The sequence below is a fragment of the Oenanthe melanoleuca genome, chromosome 5 (genome assembly GCF_029582105.1).
Source record: "Oenanthe melanoleuca isolate GR-GAL-2019-014 chromosome 5, OMel1.0, whole genome shotgun sequence".
NCBI classification, from domain to species: Eukaryota; Metazoa; Chordata; class Aves; order Passeriformes; family Muscicapidae; genus Oenanthe; species Oenanthe melanoleuca.
The window spans coordinates 830,815-850,804 of record NC_079339.1 but is presented as its reverse complement, the minus strand read 5'-3'; the positions used below and the strand labels follow the sequence as shown (position 1 = coordinate 850,804).

General features: G+C 42.8%; 1 protein-coding gene across 2 annotated transcripts in view; it reads right to left on the bottom strand.

Moving 5' to 3' along the window:
- Positions 1 to 425: 425 nt before the first annotated feature.
- Positions 426 to 19,990, bottom strand: part of TEAD1 (TEA domain transcription factor 1) — a 109,167-nt gene continuing 89,602 nt past the window's right edge. For both annotated transcript variants that reach the window (XM_056493903.1, XM_056493904.1), the window contains 4 exons: positions 18,818 to 18,991; positions 8,438 to 8,578; positions 7,377 to 7,529; positions 426 to 6,149 (listed from right to left, as the gene is read on the bottom strand). In XM_056493903.1, coding sequence (XP_056349878.1) covers positions 6,036 to 6,149; positions 7,377 to 7,529; positions 8,438 to 8,578; positions 18,818 to 18,991 — 582 coding nt within the window. In that variant the 3' untranslated portion in view covers positions 426 to 6,035. The remainder of the gene's footprint in view (positions 6,150 to 7,376; positions 7,530 to 8,437; positions 8,579 to 18,817; positions 18,992 to 19,990) is intronic.

The window sequence follows — 19,990 nt, the reverse complement described above, 5'->3', positions numbered from 1 at the left end:
CTTGAAATCATGGCACGTTTTTAGGACCTCAGCTCTCACAGAGCTCAGTGTCCTGGAAGAAACAAGCTCAGATAACTCCTGTGCTCCTCAGCCACTCCAGCTGCTCAGTTAATGAAGTATTTGCACTGTTTATTCTGTAATATTTTGGACAGGTCATTCCTGCTTCTGGAATTAGGAGAGATGGGTGGCTTTTCCTATTGCAGGGGTGTGGTTTAAACGATGCTCCACGAAAATCCACCACGGTTTCTTTAGGAAGGAACACAAAGAGCTGGGATGATGCTTCCAGATGTGCCATCCCTCCTGCTGCATCTCCCTTGCACCTTTAGGAAGGCATTGCTGCAAGTGCTGTTTTGGAAAAGGATTTTGAAAGCTAAACCCAGCACTAAGAAGAGATTGACCGAAGAGATTACGCCAAATGCACAAAACACTTTCATTTTCTTTATTTTCAATTGATACTGTATGAATACAAAGTTTCTAGAAAGCTACAAAAATTCTACCACTTTATCAAGAAGGCATCAAAATGTGTCACTTTGCAAAGACATGAAAACACCTGCAGTAACCGACACAAAAATAGCATTTTTAGAGTGATGAAATAATTGCACTTAACTGTCATGGATATTAAAGTTATCACACATATGTACCGCGAAAGCTAGAATACATTTTTTTTTTTTTTTACAAAGCACTTTATAAAAAAATTCTCTGCACACAAAACCTATAATTTTCATATTACTATCATACTAAAGATAAATTCACTTTAAAGCCAACACTTAAAACATTTTAAACATAAAAAAAAAAAAAAGGTACCAGTACCTACACACAGACAATAACAAATACAAGAATACTGTACTGCCAAGAGGTTTGACTGAAACTCCTTTTGAAAGCTTCTGCAAATATGTTAAGAAAACATTGGAGAACATTCAGTTTTTTTTTTTTTCCAAGAGCCTTCCCTCACTGTCTAATCTAGAGGTACTTTATCATCAAAAGGCAAGTTCTACATCAAAAGTTACCAGCAGCAGTACAATATTAAAGTAACCACTGACCATATATGAATATGCTTAAGTCACAAACCCATTTTATACACATTACACAAATAAACATAAAGTGAGAATTCCATTAAGTCATTTACAAATGTGAACAAATGCACATGGCAAAAAAACCCCAAAAACAAAACAAAAACCCAACCTGTTTTACATAAAATGTACTGAAGAATTAAAGGCTATTCAGGTTTTCAATGTTATAAAATTCTTTTGTCTTTTTTTTTTTTTTTTTCAGGCACATATTGTATTTTTTGTCTGCAGTCATGAGCCTGAATCAGAGGCCCATAAAACAAAACAAAACAAAAAACAAAAACACATATTCTGTAAGGAGGTAACAGGGATCCATCTCCTTTTAGTCAACTGAGTGCATTTAAGATTTAATTTACACACTAAAACTAATTACATGATCTCAGCAAGAATGACCTGAAAAGTTAAAAAGGTGAAGATGTTTCTTGTACTTTGACTCATCCAGCCTCAATCTTTCTTAGGGGGGAGCTAAACATCTGGTTGTGAAAGATAAGAGGGGGAAAGGAGATCATCCTGAGCAAAGGACAAAGCCGGGCTCTCCTCCTCACCTGTGCCCGGGCAGGCGTATCCTCACGGGGAAAGGAAAGGGGGGAACACCACCAGGGCTCTCAGTGGGGCTGGCTGAGGGCTCCAGGGAACTGCCAGGGGCTCTGCTGCAGGCAGCAGCACCCCAGGGACTCCGAGTGGGGAAAATAAATAGACGCGGAATTCGCGCGGCGCGAACACCCGGCGCCGAGGTACACCAGGAGCAGTGTACAGCCTTCATTGTCCCAACAGCCCAGCCATGGCAGCCAGGGACAGGCTGCTGCACAGCTGAGCTGGGGCTGTGCTGGAGGGGGAGAGACAGAAACGGGCACGGGCTCTGCGCTTCCTTCAAATAGTGGTGCAGTACCTAAACAAAACCGGTCTGGAATTCAAGTAAGTCCAACTACCTTCGTCAGTAGCGGTTTGGAACAGCCCCAAATGGTACCATCAGGCTTGTTGGAATGAGACAGAGGTGTGGTTTATCACAGACCTTGGCTAGCACAGCCAAAGTGTTTGGCAAAAAACTGAAAATGTACGTCCTGCTTTGTGTAGGTCCTTGCCCTACCTCAGTCTCGTTGAGTTCAACTTGTCTTACAGAGGTAAGTGAGATTTAGACCTCGAAGGAATAACAAAAATAATATTTTAGAGAAAGGGAATTTGAATTATCACAATATTTACCACACAGTGTCACAATATTTCTCTATATAAAAAGTTAATCTTAGTTTTCATCAAATACTTTAAAAATCAAGTTAACATCGTATTCACAACTATATAATCCCTCTGACAGCTTTTGGTTTTGCTGATATTTGTTCTAAAATTGTTTAAATGTTGCTCCTCTTCCCATTGATTTCAGCTGTGGTAGAGAGCATTGGCCCCCGTTCACAGAAGGTATCAAATACAGACAAATTATTAAGAGGAGCTAATTTTTTTTTTTTTCTTTTCCCCAAGACATCATCTTGGGGGAAAACAAAACAACCCTGTGCTTTGAGTGTGCTGGCCAGAGTTCCCCCAGCAGCACGTTCACCCACAAGGCTCCCACTGGACACTCCAATGTTTAAACCCACACGATTTCTTTTACCCTCACCACCCTCAGCTCTCCACCTCCCTCTTGTTTTCTGCACCTGACCTTCAGCGTGCACAACTTTGTAAACAAAATCTGCTGTCTGAGCAAAGAATCTTCACAGACACCAACTGAGGAGATGGATGGAGCCGTGTTTGTCCACTGGGATTCTGTAGGAGGTGGATCTCTCGTTATGCAGATGCGGGACAGGATGAAGAGAATATAAATGGGAATATTTTCATTTTTACATCGCAGACGAATCAGTTGCTGGTTTGCAATGCTGTCAGAAATGGCAAACAGTAGGTTTTTCTTCAGCAGGCTGATCATTAGCAAAATCCCTTTGCTATGAATGGTGCTCTTTTGTGAATGGAGGCCTGTAGATTCAACTTATTCCAATAAACCAAAGGCATTACGGTGATAACTAAATATTTTTGGTCTCTCTACAAATTGTCATTATTATGGCAGCACTTTTCTAAGCTGGAATTTCAAACCAAAGGCACTTTCATGCTAGAGTGCAGAAGAGTCACAATTAATTATTTGGTCATGAAATTTAAAAAGGCAGCATTCATTAATACAATTCACTTTTCACGGAGAACTAGGGGTCTGTAACCTTTCCTTTTGGTATAGGCATCTCACTGCAATGGGACTGGCTTGTACAGACAGCTGGTTTAGACCAAGCAGTCAAAGAGTGTTTCTGCAGAGGGGGGGAAAAAATACAGATATTTTAAAAATGGAACCAATTAATAAAACGATGTATAAAATTTAACGTTAAGAGGCTAAAAGGTACTTCTAATATAATGCTAAGGCACTGCATATTGTAATGCTTTGGCAGCTCTCAATTAAAAGGTTCCTACAAAAAAGTAACAGCAACAAGATAAGTACTTCCAGCTTACAAAAGAGCTCACAGTTTACAGGCAGCCTGTTGGACTACACACCCCACACTCAACAGTTGAAGGATTAAGGCTTTTAAGAATTAACATATACAGGGTATGGGTCATTTACAGAAGTGTAAAGAAAAGACAATGGAAGTAGCTTCCCTAACATTACATATGTGAAAACCATTAAACATTGTGACTGTTTACACCCTATAGTTATGGCATATGTAGTGTGCCAGATCCTATTAAAAAAAAAACCAAAAAACAAAACTGTACCTGGTTTTGCAAATTGACTTACATACTTTATATGCCTTAAAGAGTTTGCTTGTTATTAAAAAAAAAAATTAAAAAAAAAAAATCACCAAACCCACAATTCAAACCCTAAATAAAAGACAACTTTAGAACAAAAACCAAAAAGTAGTTTTTGACTTGTAACACCAAGTGCTTAGAATAAAGGGCTACCGTTAGGCTGTTACAATGCAGTGCTTCTCCTGATGTGGTTGTTAGTGTTAAACAAAAGAGACCTTGCCATGGACCAGGATCAGCTGAAAGGTCACCAGCCCTAATATCCATGAGCAGGTAAGAGCTAGACATCACAGCCACCATCCTAAGCACCCACCCCATGGGGGCTGAGGGATTAAAGCAGTCTCCATTCTCCTTGGGCATGTTTGCAGCCCAGACCTCACCTGGGCCAGGGATGGCCCAGGTCTGACCCACCACCTCCCCCAGGCTCCAGTCCAGTGCAGACATTTCCACAGTCCTAACAGGAATATCATTTTATAGAAAAGAATTAGACTTGCTTGTTTGAAGACTACAGCACTGGGCCTGGGAGTAAATTCTAAGCTTAAACTGTGCATGGGGACTGTGCTGGTTTTGCTCTAAATTGACTTTTGGTAACAGGGAAAGAGTATGGCACTACAGGAACATACAGAAGGGGTAGGGAAATGTGACCTTTGAGTCAGGACTGCAAAAGACTCTCCCAAGAGCCCTCCTTGCTGATAACTCATCACTGATCCCTAAGGTGGCTTGTGCTTGGTCGGGCAGCCTTTCAGACAAATGTTTTGCTGGAGAAGCCTCTGCTGGCCCAGCACCTTCCCAAAAAACTTCTGCATGGGCAAGGGGGGGCAGCAGGAGGAGAGGAGCTGAGCAGCACCCTCAGTCCTGCATGGGAGGGGTGAGACTGCTGCTCTCAGGTGTGCTGACCCCAGCTCAGGTGTGAATCCTCTCAGTATTCCAGTATCTCCAGCTGTGCCTCTCTGCCTGGAGCCTTCCCTGAATTTAGCACACCCAAGAGGACAGCAGACCTCTTGTGGTAGGTTGTGTTTGCTTCAGATCAGGTCTTTGCCAGATACAACTGGGGAGAGGTGTAAGAGCACCACGATTCAGAGGAAATGGAGAAAAAAAAATTAAAATTCTCCATTTTCCAATCCTCTCTGCCTGATGCTGGTTGTGATTTTCTAGTGTCTCACAGATATTAAAGCTGCTGATCCTTTCAGAGGTGTGCACACTCTTCTCTCAGACACATCAGTGTTCTGCTCTCAGTTTGAGGATGACTCGATGCAATGTCAGCTGTTTCTGTTCACCTCTTGATTTCAGAGTTTTTTGCTCAACGTTTTAGAAAACATAGTTGTCCGTATAAAATATAACTGCACACACAAGACTACATATAATGCAAGTCTAAATCTTCAGTATTTACCTACTTATTGCAAAATGAGCCATCTTTTTCATTAAATAATCAAATTTTCATATTAGTACAATACAACTTTATACTCTTTTAAAATACACTAGATATGTTAGGGGTAAAGGGGTGATGTTTTCTTTCTCTGCAATACCTGTTTGAAAGTTTAATGGATTAGAAGATTAGTTTTAGCGTTGAGAAAAAAATACAAAATTTGCCTAATTTTAGGACCTGTCTGTTTCTATCAGGCATTTCTTAAGGCTATATTTTTCATTTGGTTTCAAACAGAAAAATGTTTCATTTTAAAAAATAATTTAGTGAATTACATTCGTCCATATCTTCCACCCTAATTAGTTACAAAGATAATTCTATAGAGATTATTAACTTTGTGTACTCATTTACAGTTATAGCTAAAGATTCATTTCAATTCCACTTGCATTGTAAAACAAGTATTTCATGTTGGAAAAAAACCCAAAATAAATTCTTATAAACGCTGTCAGTTTTTCCCCATGGCAAATGCTCTGTCATACATTTTTCTATCAGAATTAAAAATAGGCCTCCACAGACAGAGGCATTAGGTTCTTAAATACAGTCTTCCCAAAGAACTGTGGTTTACAAATTTGAAGAACACTTAGTTTTAGAAATAATTTTTACAACTGTACCAGAATTTCACAGCTACAATTATATATGAACACATTAAAAATGACTTCACTAAAACAGGATTTAGAAAAATGCGGGTGAAAGTTGGGCCAGAGGCACTGCCACTTAGTGTTGAGGTTTACAGTCTGTGTTTTGATAAAGAAGTGAAATGAAGTGTATATATAAATAACTGCTCAGTCCTTTACAAGCCTGTAGATGTGATGCTGTGCTCCATGCTCGCTGTTGGACACCTCGAACACACAAGCCATGCAGAGCAGGGTTTCTTGTGTGTCCCTGTTTGTTACCACCTGCGTGGGGGAAGGAAGAGGCAGACACAGCATTACACACCTGGAAACAGCAGGGCTGCAACAAGAAGTGGCCCCTTATTAGTGGCACCACATGTTAGTGGCTGCTTTCTTTTTTTTTTTTTTTTTTGCCTTCTCTCAGAGTCAGGATTGAAGCACAAGGAACAGATTTTCATATTCTGACTCATTTATTAGTTCTTATATAGAGTGTAGTGAGTTCTACAGCTAACAAGCTAAAAGTGAGAAAATGTCAGAGTACCTTGTTCATTACAAGGTCTTTTAAGGCCCAACTATCTAATTGAAAGCTAACACCCATATTATTTATACTTTTGACTCAATGATTAAACACTTGTGCAGCCAACACTTGTATCCAACCAAAAACTACCACCCAAAACCAAGAAGAAGAAGGGACAAGAAGGAAGAAGAGCCAACACCCAAGAACCTCCATCTTTAGGTATGTCCCATACCTATTACTATATTCTAAAACCCCAAATTCCAAACCCTTCACCATGTGAAACCCCACACTTCTATTCAACTACACACCCGTGATTTTAACTCTATCACTTAATTTTGGAAGGCCTCAAGTCCAAAGCAGTGTTCCCTTGGGGGTCAGTGTCAGAAAGCACAGAAAGCTCCAAACTCAGAGGTTTCAGGGTTCCAACAGCTCGTGCCACCTCAGCCCTGCCCAAATCCCCTGGCGGCGATGACACCTGGCTCGGAGAGCCTGGCCAAGGTGCCACCACGGAGCAGCAGGGACAGCAAGCTGGGTCACTGGGTGAATCTGGCTCAAAGGCCACCACATGGCCCATTCTCTGTGCTTTAGGTCACCTGCTGGGCGTTTGCTGCCTGTTTTCCCTGCCCAAGAACTAATGAGCAGCACTGACACCTGCAGCGCCGTAACCGAGCCCCGGCAGGGACGCACCAGGTGAAGGTTCAAAGTCACTGCCCCAGGCTCTCTCCAAACCCCAGACTTGAATGGAAAGAACTGAGAAGTGAGCTGAGATCTGTGGAAAATAACAAAGATGTTTGCTCACACTCACAGCCAGCTGAGCCTTTTCATCCTGAGCGTCTGTAGCACCCAGCTCCAGAATTACTCTGGAGTCAGTGGGATGGTTGGTTTGGTGAGCAGCAATGACTAAGGGATCTGGAAGCTGGTTCCCAACATTACAAGCTGAGCAAGAAAGCCTGAGAGTGTCTTAGAAGTGGAAAAACAGACAAGGCAGCCCGTACCAATAAAATTGTGAAGTTTTCCAAGACGCTGTTCATCATGTATTTCTCTGGTAAATGCTTCAGCTTGTGTATGAAGTTGATCATGTATTCACACATGGGAGAGCGGTTTATCCTGTACACAAACCGGCCGTTCTCAAACCTTGCATATTCAGTCTGGGGAAAATAAAAACCATTTAGCATCTGAGAACTCAAAAACAGAAAAAAAAAGTGATTGGTAAATCTGTTTTTCTCTTTATTTTGTGTAGACAGGAAAAAGAGAAAGTGGCTCAGACACACACACACAAACACACCTGCTTGCTGACTCCCTGCCTGACCTATGCAATGCCTTGCTAAAAATACAAGGGGTCTTAATTATCAAAAATCATATCATCATTACTTGTTCTCCAACCTGCAAATTAACAAACTGAACAGATGAGGATTATAAAGCCCCAAACTGAGTAAAAATGAACTAAGCCAAAAACAGTGGTAAGATGATTTTACAGAAGTTTTGAGGCACCTGTCTGCAAAGGGAACAGCAAAAATAAACTTAAGAATTTATGCTCAAGTGTGCCCATACAAACATAGATATATTATTGCATGACTTGATAATCATTATAAACTTCAGAAAGAGGTAGGACTACAGCTGGAAGAAAACCAGACTGACTTAGATTGCAGAGGGAGGGTAAAGCTGTGACTCTTGGACTTCTGCTCTCCAGCACCAATTGCTCAGATGGTGGTTTATGAGGATTTTTGGCTTTCTCTAAGCTTGGAATAATGGAAATTATTAAAACCCCTTTTTTATTTTTAATTTTTTTTTATGGTCACCATGGTTAGAAAACGTATTTAGTTTAAGAAGGGCAGAAACAGTGACCAGGACATCTGTAAAGGCTCAACCTTCAGCTCTAGGCTAAAATTCCCCCCCAAAATCTGTTTTGTACACCACAGATGTGGGTCTGGGGCTCAGCCCCCAGCTGCAACACCACTGTAGAGCAAACCAACCAGAGACCTGGCCACAGCACACAGGTCTGTGTGTAGGAAAGGTAAAAAAATGACTAAAGGCACACCTCCCACACAACACCCACCTCTACTTTTTCTACTACTTGCTTTCCAAAGGAGCAGACTTTGGTGGAGCAGGTGATTGTCATGTTTTCTGAGCTCTCATACTGACTGGTGACTCCGTAGAACGCTCCTGTGTCATCCTGGATGTTGCAGTTTAAGTCAGCCTGTGGGGGAAAAGGAAAGCATGGTGAAGATCTGATTTTTCACTTGACACTGTGAACAGCATAAGCTGTCTCTAGCTCACCATTCTTTTCAGAAATAAGGGCAGGGAGCTCAATGGTGATGGCAGTGACAGAAGAAAAAGTCTGTCAGGGGAGTAGCTGCCCAATTGTTGCAGTAAAAACCTCAGGAAACCAGCAATTTATTCAAACTTTAGATGATAAAAGATGTCCCAGTATTTCTGTGGGCTCCAGGTGATGTTCTTATCTGGCAGGCAGCTGCTGAAATCCCTGGAGCCAAAGGCATGAGAGCCAACCCCTCTGAAGTGAACCTGCCTTGCTGTCTCAAATTCAGCCAAGCCACCCTCTCTGGAGGCCACAGCTCACCTTCTCCTTTTGCTGTCTTAAAGCAAGGAAATCCTCATGGCAGAGGGGACAGCTGGGCAGCACAGGCTCTGAGAAGGCTCTGCTGGGCCATATAGCATTGATTCAGCAAAACTCAACTCCAGGGAGCACACAACCCTAACTAACACATCCCCTGTGCACAGAGCTGTGCCCCCCTCCTGCAAACACTGCTGCAAGGATCTGCTGCCTCCCAGCATCTCCCTGCAGCCTCAGGAAGCATCCAGCTGCCTCTGGCAGGCAGCATCAGACACCAAGACTCGCAGCATCAAGCGAGGAGCGGCGCTGCCTTCAATTATTCATGTGCCAAGCCCTGAGCACAGCAGGATTAATTTGGCTCCAGAGCCAGCACACAGGTGACCTGCTGAACCCATCCACCCCAGGCCTGCAGCAGGGCTGGAGCTGCTCTGCCACTCTGCTCTTGGACATGACAAACCCATTGTCAGAAGCCCTGCACTTGAAAGCTAACATGGATACAGGCAGGCTCTGGGGATGTGCACAGCTGGATCTGTTGATTCAGGCATTAGCCCTGCTGACAGCTTTGATGCCCAGGGAGACAGTGGGCAGGGCTTTCCTTTTATGTGGAAATAGCTGCTCAGCTACTGCAGCACGACAGCAAAGAATCACCTGAGCTTGAAAGTCATGCCAAGGTGAGCGTTTCAGCAGGGAAAGGCATTTCTGCAGCTGTGTCACCTGCAGGTCTAGCTCTGCTTGCTTCTACTCCTAGCACAGAAATGGAACATAAAATACCTGACAGGTACCTTCATGTTTACCCTCAGGCCTTTTAAAAACCCTTTTTACAGCTGTGCTTACCCTATGCCTCATCCCTGGAAGTGTTCAAGGCCAGAGTGAAAGAGGCTTTGAGCAACCAGCTGGATTTAGGTGATCTCTAAGGCTCCTTATGACCAAACCATTCCATGATTCTAGTGTGGAGCACTCACCACAGTTCAGGTCATTTGCAACTGCTACTTAATTTTTAACTTGGCCACAATTCATTAATCCTCTTTAGTGTCTGTAGCTTATTTGTGGCATGGCTTCTGAGGCAATATCCTGATAACAGCACACACTGGGCTAGCCTGTGGTGCAGAGAAGACACAGGTCTAAGATTACTTGGGGCTGGCTATGTCAATTAATCAGTGGAGCAGCCTCCTGAGGTTTGCTCACAGTGACACAAGCAGCCCCACACTCAGGTATTTTGGGTAAGAAGAAGAAATCCTATTGCTGCTCCTCCTTGCTCCCTGCACCTGCCTCGTGCCAGGCCAGCAGTTAATGTTCAATGTGCACCTAGAGCAGGGAGCAGGGAGGAATTGCTCAGGGCTGGTGGTAAATGAGCAATTTGCTATCACAGTGGAGGCATGGCAAACATCTGAACAAACATCATGGCAAACAGCTGAACACAGCAAACTGCAGCAGCCACTGCTGTGCCACTGGAATTTTGGAACTAAAAGGATTTCTGCTGAAACAACTGCACTGATGCAATTAATGATAATACAGATAGAAGCAAACTCTTAAAATGAATTTATTCCTGCTGCTACCACTGTTGTAACATTTTGTTTCAGATATGAGCAAAATATTTCAGCAAACACCATCTGCACAGAACTTGCATTTCGAGCTGCAGTTGCAAATGTTCAGAGTTAAAAAAAGGATAACTTTTTATCTGCTGCCTTCTGATTTTGAAGCCCACTGAAAAAAAAAATAAAAAAGAGAAGTATCTAATAGTTCTATTTGCATGCTGACATTTAACCTGAAGAATGAACATGTGTGGCCATCTGTCACCCTGTTGTTCAGTCCCCTTGCAGCCCTGGCTGAAACCACTGGAGATGTGTGTGCACAACACACCCAGGCTGATGTTTCAGAGAGCAACACTTGAAACTCTCACTCAATTGTCATGATTTCCTCTTATGCAATCACAACATGGTTGCAAAAGTCCCATGATGATCATATAGATGAGAATTATCTTTATTTACTTGTTTGCTCTTTGATTATTTTTTTTATTTTTTTTTGAGTCTAGCATCCTTTTCAAGGAAGGACAGATTTCTCTTAGTAAACAGTTTTCATATTCAGCTAATTGCTGAGGTTGCTGAAAGCTGAAGACTCTTCAAAAAAGTCTAACACCAGCATTAAAAAATCATAGGAGTTGGCAAGCAAACACTCTCAAATGAAGGCTTCACCAAAGCCTCTTTTAGTACTACAACAATTTTGTCTTAAGGACTTAAGAATATTATTATGGCTTAAATAGTAAGGGATTTGCCTAAACATATACATCTGAAAGCTACATTGTATTTTTCAAACTGATGAAATTAATTTTTGTTTTTTTTGCTGTGTTTTTTACTTCTCCAAAAGGTTATGACAAAAAAAACCCAGAGTTGTGAGAGTTGAAGATGTTGTGTTATAAATGAATGTCCTGGTATTCAGCTTTAGCTCCTTACTACAGTATTGATTCCAGGACTTGTGTCTACATTTTAGAAGGGATGTTGGAAAATTGGAAAGTGTTCAGCAGAGAGTTACAAGAATGATTTCAGGTCTGGAAAACATCCTTTGTAGTGAATGACTAATGAAACTCCATCTACTTACTTTTTCCAAGGGAAGTTTTTCCACAACCTTGTCATACCCTACAAGCTGCTACATGGGGAAGAGCCTTCTCCTAGATTAAATCTTGCAAAAAAAGGGCATTAAAAGGCAGAGAGCTAAAGCTAGGCAAAAGCAAAATGAGAAACAAGGCAGGGGCTGGTAACCCTGATGGCCATGGAATACTGGAATAATTCTCAAATGAGGAAAAATCAACATTACTGGGGGTCTATTTTACCCAACTGAGCATCTGACAGGGATGCTCTGGTTCAGGTATTGCCCAAAGGCAAACTTTACTTAGTGAGGTTCACTGCCTGAGCTACATAAATACAATAACAGCAAATCTGAAATACAGACATCCATCCTATTAATGTTCTTATAATTTCCTGTTCCAATGATCCTTGTGCAAAAGGTGACAACAGCCAAGCCTCTGGGGTGCTGCTCTGGTGCATTATTTCTGCTACCAGCTGTGGTGCTCTGTCTCCAGCTGTTCTCCTACATTTCAGGCACAGGTTCAATTCAAATATTATGGCATTTCAAACATTATGGGATGTTCACATGTGATGAACAGGAGTTTACTCACTGAGTTTTAAAGACCAATACAATTTGGAGGTTGGGCAGGGGGGGAACCCAAAATCACAAATGAAATTTTAAATTATTTTTCTTTACTTTCAAGAGTAAAACTCTGATTGAGATTTATTTCTGAGCACTGAGTTTTATATTAGCTGAATGCACTTGGAGGTGGAAGAGGCACTCAGATTTCTGGCACCCTATCTCCAGTGTAAGAACATGATTAATTCATTAATAAAGCACAGATTGTCAATAATAAAAATATTACATATTAAGAGCACCAAGTGTTCAACACAGTAAATGAAGAAGTCTCTGCTAGTGTGCTAGATTTTGCACCTAAAGAGAGATGGCTGCAACTAAAATAAAGAGTAAAAATAAATTAAAAAACCATCCTCCCATTCTTTTCCCAAGAGCTCTTGGGCTCTGTGCTACAGGCAGGGGCAGAGGGTAGAGCACTTGTGTAATAATAATAACAGCTTTGGCTAACAAAAAAGCAACTCCAGCAAAAATTGCTGAGAAGAGTCTCAATCCATCCTGCTGAGTAGAAGGAAAACAGCACCTACTGGAAGCAGTGGGGTCTGGGGAGAGCCAGGGCAGCCAGTAGCCAACAAGAATCACTTAATAAACTCACTTATGAACAAATCTAGGTCTGAGCAGCTGCTGGCTGTAGAGAGTGTGTTACTCATGCACCCACACCATGCCTGCCCTCCTCCTCCTCCTCCTCCTCCTCTCCAGAGCTCCACCAAGGAGCAGGATTCCAAACTGTGAAGCAATTTTTTCCAGCAGGAGCATCTGGGCTGTTGGCACGTTGAGGAATTGAGGAACTGAGGAATTGTGGAATTGTGTCCAGCTCTGCCACACAGTTGGCCTTGTGATGGATGATGCACAGCCCAAGCTGCTCCCAGCCTTTCCAGTGGCTCCCCAGCACCCTGTGCCAGAGGGGGGAAAAGCACATTGGGTGTCTCCTTTCCTCCAGACCTGATTTGTTTTGCATTCATTTGCATGCTGGCCATGGAGCCCTTCATGACACAGCCCAAATTTGGGAGCTGCAGATCATTTGCCAGTCAAGCTGTGTGTCTGTCTGTGTGTGTGTAGAGGGAACTCCAAGGTTCTGGACTATGCAATATAAATTACACATAAAAATAGAAGGAAAGAAAGACTGGGAAGGGAAAAAAAAAAAGGCAGTAGCAGCAATTGTGTGTGTGTGAATGAAGGGCACAAAGAATCTCTGCACCTTTTAAGAAGGCTGGAGGCACATGGGGATAAATTCAGGAGGGGGTGGGAGGAGACCACAGGCACAAGCCATTTCTGAACACTGATTACATGGGTAAATTGTTTGTTCCACTGTATCACAAAGAGAAGGAGCATTATTTTTCATGCCACAGCTGTTTTGAATAAGAATAGGAATAAACTTAACTATCCTCCTCATGTTACTTACCACTAATTATGGCATATATTTACATCTATAAAACAGTGAAATTTTGGGAGACATAATTTAATGCCCCTTTATTGTGTAGATTCCTTTATTTCCATCCCACATTTGAATTTCAAAAATGTTTAGGACTTCAAAGCATCTTTAAAAGCTTGCCCTAATTATAATATGCATTACTTTCTAAAACTCCTAGTTTGCATTGCAGATTCCTGCAAATAGAGGCATTCATTTTAAACATCAATTAATATCATCCACGCATCTTCAGATGAGTTTGGGTCTTTGTTTCAAAGTTGCAGTGAGCTCTGGCTAAGCTTTCCTCAATTAGAAGAATAGTTCAAGCTACTGCAAACACTTAAAATTAAGCCAGTGGATCAGATCCATAGAAAGCCTGACAGGTCAACATCAATTTATATAATCAGGTTGTTTTTTTTTTTTCTTATGTCACCAATGAGAGAACATCCATCCTCCTTTCAGATCTGTCTGGCTCCCAAACCTGTCCCTGTAGCTGCAGAAATCAGGGTTCAGAGAGAGAGAAATAACAAAGTCAAATTTAATCTAGGATTAAGAATCAGAGAATTTAAGAATAGTAGTGAGCACTACTGCTATAGTGGTAGATCTAGCACTAGATGTGAACATGGACAGAACCAACACAAGAAACCAGCACAGGCACCCAGTGTTGACTTGGCTAACTGGAACTTCAAAGAGCACAAAACTTTGGGGCTGTTCCCAAGTCACAAAAAGAGTTTAAATGCAAACTAACCACCAGGAATATTGATCATAGTCAGATTAAGAATTGGTGGCACAAATCTTGGGTTTAGATTGGGTTTAGCCCCATAAGGTGAGAGAAACAAGACTAGGGGCAAGGTTTCCTCTGCAGATATTCTCCAGCCTTCCCTGAATTCTGAATTGTTGGAACCCTGAAACCTGGGAGTTTTAAACTCTCTGTGCTTTCTAACACTGCTTTTGACTTGAGGCCTTGGAGAAGATTTCCAAATTTGAGTAATAAAGTTAGAACCACTAGTATGTAGTTAAAACAGAAATGTGTAATTCCACAAAGGTGAAGAGTTTTAAATTTAGGGTTTTAGAATATAATAATGAGACAAAATGAAAGTTCTTGAATAGTGTCTGTCTCTCATGTATTCAGTCCCAACTCTGAGTAAAAACAAAACAAAACAAAAAAAAACAACAAACAGCCACTAATATGTAGATCCACTATTACTGCATCAGTGCTCTAGGACAGCTTTTACATTTATTTAGGAACATTTATTTTTGTTATAGGACTGTAATCTCCAGTCTCACGTCCCTGTCACACAAACTTCCTGTGCCACACCACTGGGATGTTGTTCCCTACTTACAAAGCACCCTCTGTTATTGCAGAAGTCTGTCTCTGTGGCAATTGCCCCGAGCTCAGGTTCCCAGTTCCACGTGGGATGAAGCAGAGGAGCAGAGCCATTGCATTCCAGCTGCAAGACAAGGAGCAGGGCATTGCACTGCAGGGCGTGGGGCTGGTTGGTGCAGGTGGAGGAAGAGGAGGAGGAGGAGTCCCTCCCTTTTGTTAGGTGGGAAGAGCCCCAAAAGTGTGACATCCAGATGTGTCACCCGGACTGGGGCCAGGAGCTCATCCATTCCCAGCACCAGGTCGTGTTTCCCATGAGATACAATCTGCATGAACCAATAAAGCTCAGCAAAGCAAAGCAAACTTTGCTTTGTACTCCATCCCGGTGCTGCCTTGCTAAGTCAACCCCACAGCTGGCAAACGTCTTCTTGAGAGCTCTCAGACCTTCCCCTCCCACTTTTTTTGCAATCAAACCTTATTACCGAAACCAGGACAACAGGGAAAGCTGCTGGTGAGCAGCCTGAGGCAGAAGTGAATGGGAAAAAGCCAGGAGAGCATTCTTCCCAGCCACCAGAGCTCAGCTGCTTTCTGCCTTAGTCATCCTCAGCACAAGTACTCATCTGTGCTCTTCCTGTTTGCCATATGCCCATTCCCCAGCACAGTTAACATCTAAACAAAATGCCTTTTGTGCTGCCTGCATTGACATGCTGACTTCCCTTAAATCCATTTGCAGGGTCTCCATCCCTTCTGGCAACAATTCCTCACCTTCACTTTCAAGCTTCTCACGTCATGATCCTCTTCCCTTCTCTGGTTTGCCTTAACTTCTCTCACTCAGACCCTTCACTGAGTCTCCTCAGAGTGATTTCACACCTGTGCTTATTTGCCCAACCAAAATTCCCTTTCCTCTTTCTTTTATTTTCCCCTTCAAAAAAGTTCTCTTTTACCAAGGACTGCCACGACCACCTAGCAGGCAGCAGCTCACAGAGCTGAGCAAATGATGGGTGGGTGAGTGGGAATGGAGGAGGAAGACAACAGAAAGGATGGGAAAGGGGAAATGGGAAAATAAATGGTGAGACAGAGTATTGGGACCAAGCAATAATCACACACCATGGACAGAACCCAGGAGGAGGTGAGCTTACACAGTAGGAGGAGGTAGCAGATGATGAGAGAGTAGATACTTATTCAAAACCAGATGCTTAATTCAGCCAAAAATAAACTATTTTCTATATGAATAAATTTGAGGTTATTTTTAGGGTCAAAAACACTGTCAGCAACCTGTGACAGCTTTTCCCTGGTGATACTATGATTGTTTAAAACAGTTTTTCAACACACTCCCCATAAAAAAAGGGAACAGCATCTTTTTTTCTTTTTTTGAAGAAATGCCCCATTGGGGTGAAAGAACTAAAGAACAGTGAGCTGAGAGTTCAGGATCTAATTCTCATGACTAGTTAGACAGCTATCTTCTGTTTTTCCTGTACATATTCCTGCATGCATTTAGGACCTGGGGCCACTGGCGTGAAGTTTATTCCTAGAAGAGCATTCACTGTCTTGCAACACTCAAACTCTACCCCAGGCACCTTCTCTCTGCCTCACTCACTTGATGAGAGAGAAAATCCACTGGACTATTTTAAGATCATGGCTCAGGAAAGTGTTCTCACCACATTTTTAATGCATAACTCAGAAGAATGTTAGCACTGTATGTTTTTTAATCTCCAATACAGCACAAAATTGTATTAAAAGGCCATTATGTTGGAAGGCACAGTGAGGTTAGGAAATGTTGGATTGAAGTTGCCTGCACATCCTGGCTGCTGAACTGTATCATGTCACAGGCTTTAGCTGCACACTCACCCTCTGAACATCTAGACAAGGTTTCTTTGCCTTTCACTGCTCAGAACCTGTGCTGAACACAGAATTGCACATCTCACAGAGGCTTTTTCCATGGCATCACCTAAAAACAGTCCACCTCTAGTGTAAAGTCTGAGGCTTATCATCCTCTGTGGGAAATGAGAACAGGCATGTGAGGTGACATTCATTTTTGCCAGTGTGTTTTGCAAATATTTATTATGCAGAGTGGATTGGTGAGATGATGGCCTCAGCTCAAGTCAAATTTCCCAAGGAAATGTATTTAGTGGTCACAGACCTTTAACTCTGAGCTGTGTTCCTCTGCAGCCAGATTTCTCCTGCTGTGAAATTTGTCCTGCTCCCACCTCTAAGAAGCCTTCTCTGCTGTGCTTCATCCCTGTGATTCCCTGCAGCCTCCTTATCCCAATTGCTCCCTCTTCCCACTGCCTCCCTCTTTTTGACCCCACATTCTCACCTGCCTGCTCCAGCCCACTGTGTTTCAGCTCTTTCTGGCCTCTTTGCTCAGCCAGCCCCCTTTTAAGCCCCATGAATTTCTCAGTGGGTTTCTTCTGCAGCCCAGTGGGTTTCTTCTGCTCAGTGGCTTAGTCCTCCCACATCCAGATTGGAGAAAAAAAGAGTTTCCCTCACTCCAGTTTCCACTCCTAAATCTGATGCCACAGAAGCTCTTGGAAAGATATGAAGTCTGGGGGATCTATAAAGTGCATAGTATTTCAAATCACATAGATAAATGCCAGGAAATCTAATCATAAGCAGTGGTTCCAGATCAACCTTTTCTGGTTTCAGCCTCAACCTGTCCACCCTGTAATTAAGCCCTGAATATGCCCCCTTTAATGAAGTTTTAAAAGAAAATATTTAAATGCTTAGATGACAACTGCTGCTATGAAAAGGAGTATAGCACAAAAAGGTACCCAAGGAATTGGTGAGGATAAAAAGCTTTAGTATAAGCATGAGGCTCAGCCTGCAGATTTGCTGATCCTTTTGGGTGAACCTTTTAGTAGTTTAGTGGTGGGCTTGGCTGATGGTTGTGTTCCATGATCTTAGAGGCCTTTTCCAACCTAAATGACTTCATCATTTCGTGACTATGTCACTGACAGGAGATCTTGCAAATCCAATTAGAAAAACCTTGGCTTACCAATGAAATTCATCACGACTGCATCAACACACAGCATCCCAGCCCTCAGTTTGATTTATTCTTCCACCCTTGCTCTGACCATGCTCAGTTTGGAGCAGAGTGCTAAGGCTGGCCAACAAAAAGGCAAGGAGAAAGCTCCAGGAAGACCCCAGCTGTCTCAATCCTCTCTGGACAAGCAGGGCTGATCCTTGCACCACTCACACCTGGCAGAGGCTGCACTTTGGAAATGCCCAAAAGCAGGCTCTGCTCCTGAGCCTTCCCTGCTTTTCCCTGGGCCACTAGATGGCAGTTCCCCATCTCCAAAGGGGGCCCTGGGTACCTGCAGAGCCAGCAGAGCTGCACACCTGGCTCCTGGGGAGCTGGCAGCAGAGTGGCCAGTGTCCCTCTGGGAGGGCAAGCAGCTCTGCACCCAACAGTGGGAATGTGCCAGGCACCTCACTTTAGTAACACTGAAAAGTGACATATCTAAACAAGTCCAGCCAAACTATAGTTAACTATATATAACTATATTTATTTTCTCCATATTTTGCTGCCTAGTTTTTTTTTTTCCCTGCATATTTTGCTGTTTCTTCACTTAACTGTTTTTCTGTATATTTCTCAGTACAAGTGCACTAAATAAGCCATTTTTAAGTGTTTTTCTACAACTTGTTGAAACCCTTCAAAACGAGTGAAACGTAAATTATGCTGAATCAGAAGAATCAAGAGCTAAAAAACCAAAATACCAAAATTTTAAAAGACCCAAAATAAAAGTTCTAAACCACCACCAATCATTGTAACTGATGGGTTTGTGCAAAGCACCTGAACAGCACAAAAGCACCAACCAAAAAAACGCATTAACAGCAGTCTTAAAATATGCAATTCAAACTAAAAAGCAAACAAATCAACTTCTGCACAAGCACATCAATTTGCTGCCCAAAAGCCCTCCCCAGCACAGCCACTCACCCAGAATTTCACGAGGAAGAAGGCATTCTGAGGCCCCTTCCCAAAGAGCTCCTTCAGGCCGCCCTTCTTCTCGGGGAATTTGTCGTAGATCTGGCGGATGTCCACCGACTCCAGCAGCGGGTCGCTGTACGAGTGGTTGGCGTGGCCGATGTGCACGAACAGGTGCTTGTTGTACTGCAAGGCAGAGGCAGAAAGGTCAGGGCTGTGGGAGGAAAGCAGGGGGTTCTGACTGCAGAGAGCTGGACTGGGTGATTAAACTGCTCCCACGGTGTTTTCTGCAGGGTGGTTTCCACGAATGGCTCTGCTGATTGTGTCACAGACCCTGGTGAACATAAAAAAAAACCCCTGTGTTCCCACTGCAAACCCCAAAGCATGAGCCTCTGCAAGCCCCAGTGGCAGCACAGTGATAAAAAGCATGAAAAGGATGTGCTCAGGGGGCAAGCCTGTTTTTGCTCCTTTAAACAGTGCCTTTTAATTTTTTTTAATTTTTAATTTTTTTCCTTTAATTTCTCTGTGCCAGAGCCCACTCATGCATGCTGCCTGCTTGCCCACAACAAAGCCCCAAACCTCCACCTGCAGCACATCTCAGCTAAAAGAGATGGAAGGGATTTCATTTTAACTGCAGCATGGCACAACAAGAATGCCAGCTACTGTTTTGCTGTTCCTCCTGTATTTTGACCCATGTAATATAAAAGAGCCCAACTTTCCCCCCCTTCCCTCAGATGTAGATGACCATCCCTGCCAAAACACATTCATCTCCAATTTCCCATTTCTTAACTTCATCCCATCACACCTCATTACAGCCACAGGATTCACCTCAGCAGTGCCTCTCCTGCCTGGGGAAACCCTTGGCACATTGAAGTCCCCTCCAACATGATTTTTAGGGGCTCCAAGAAAACCTTTCAGCCCCCAAAATGAAAGTGGAAGGATGAACCCCAAAGACCCTCCACCATTTAATCAGCACAGGCTCCTGAGAGCAGAGTGAAGGAGCTGCAGAGGGGCAGGATTGAACACTGGGGGTTTCCAGATCACAAAACATTTTGCTAACTCAGTTCAGGGAAAGCTGATATGCAGTCAATGAACACTAGAGAACCCTGTCACATTGAACAGATGCTCTATATAAGGGGCAATTCCCAACAGCTAGGCACAAATAAAATATTTAAAACCCCAAAG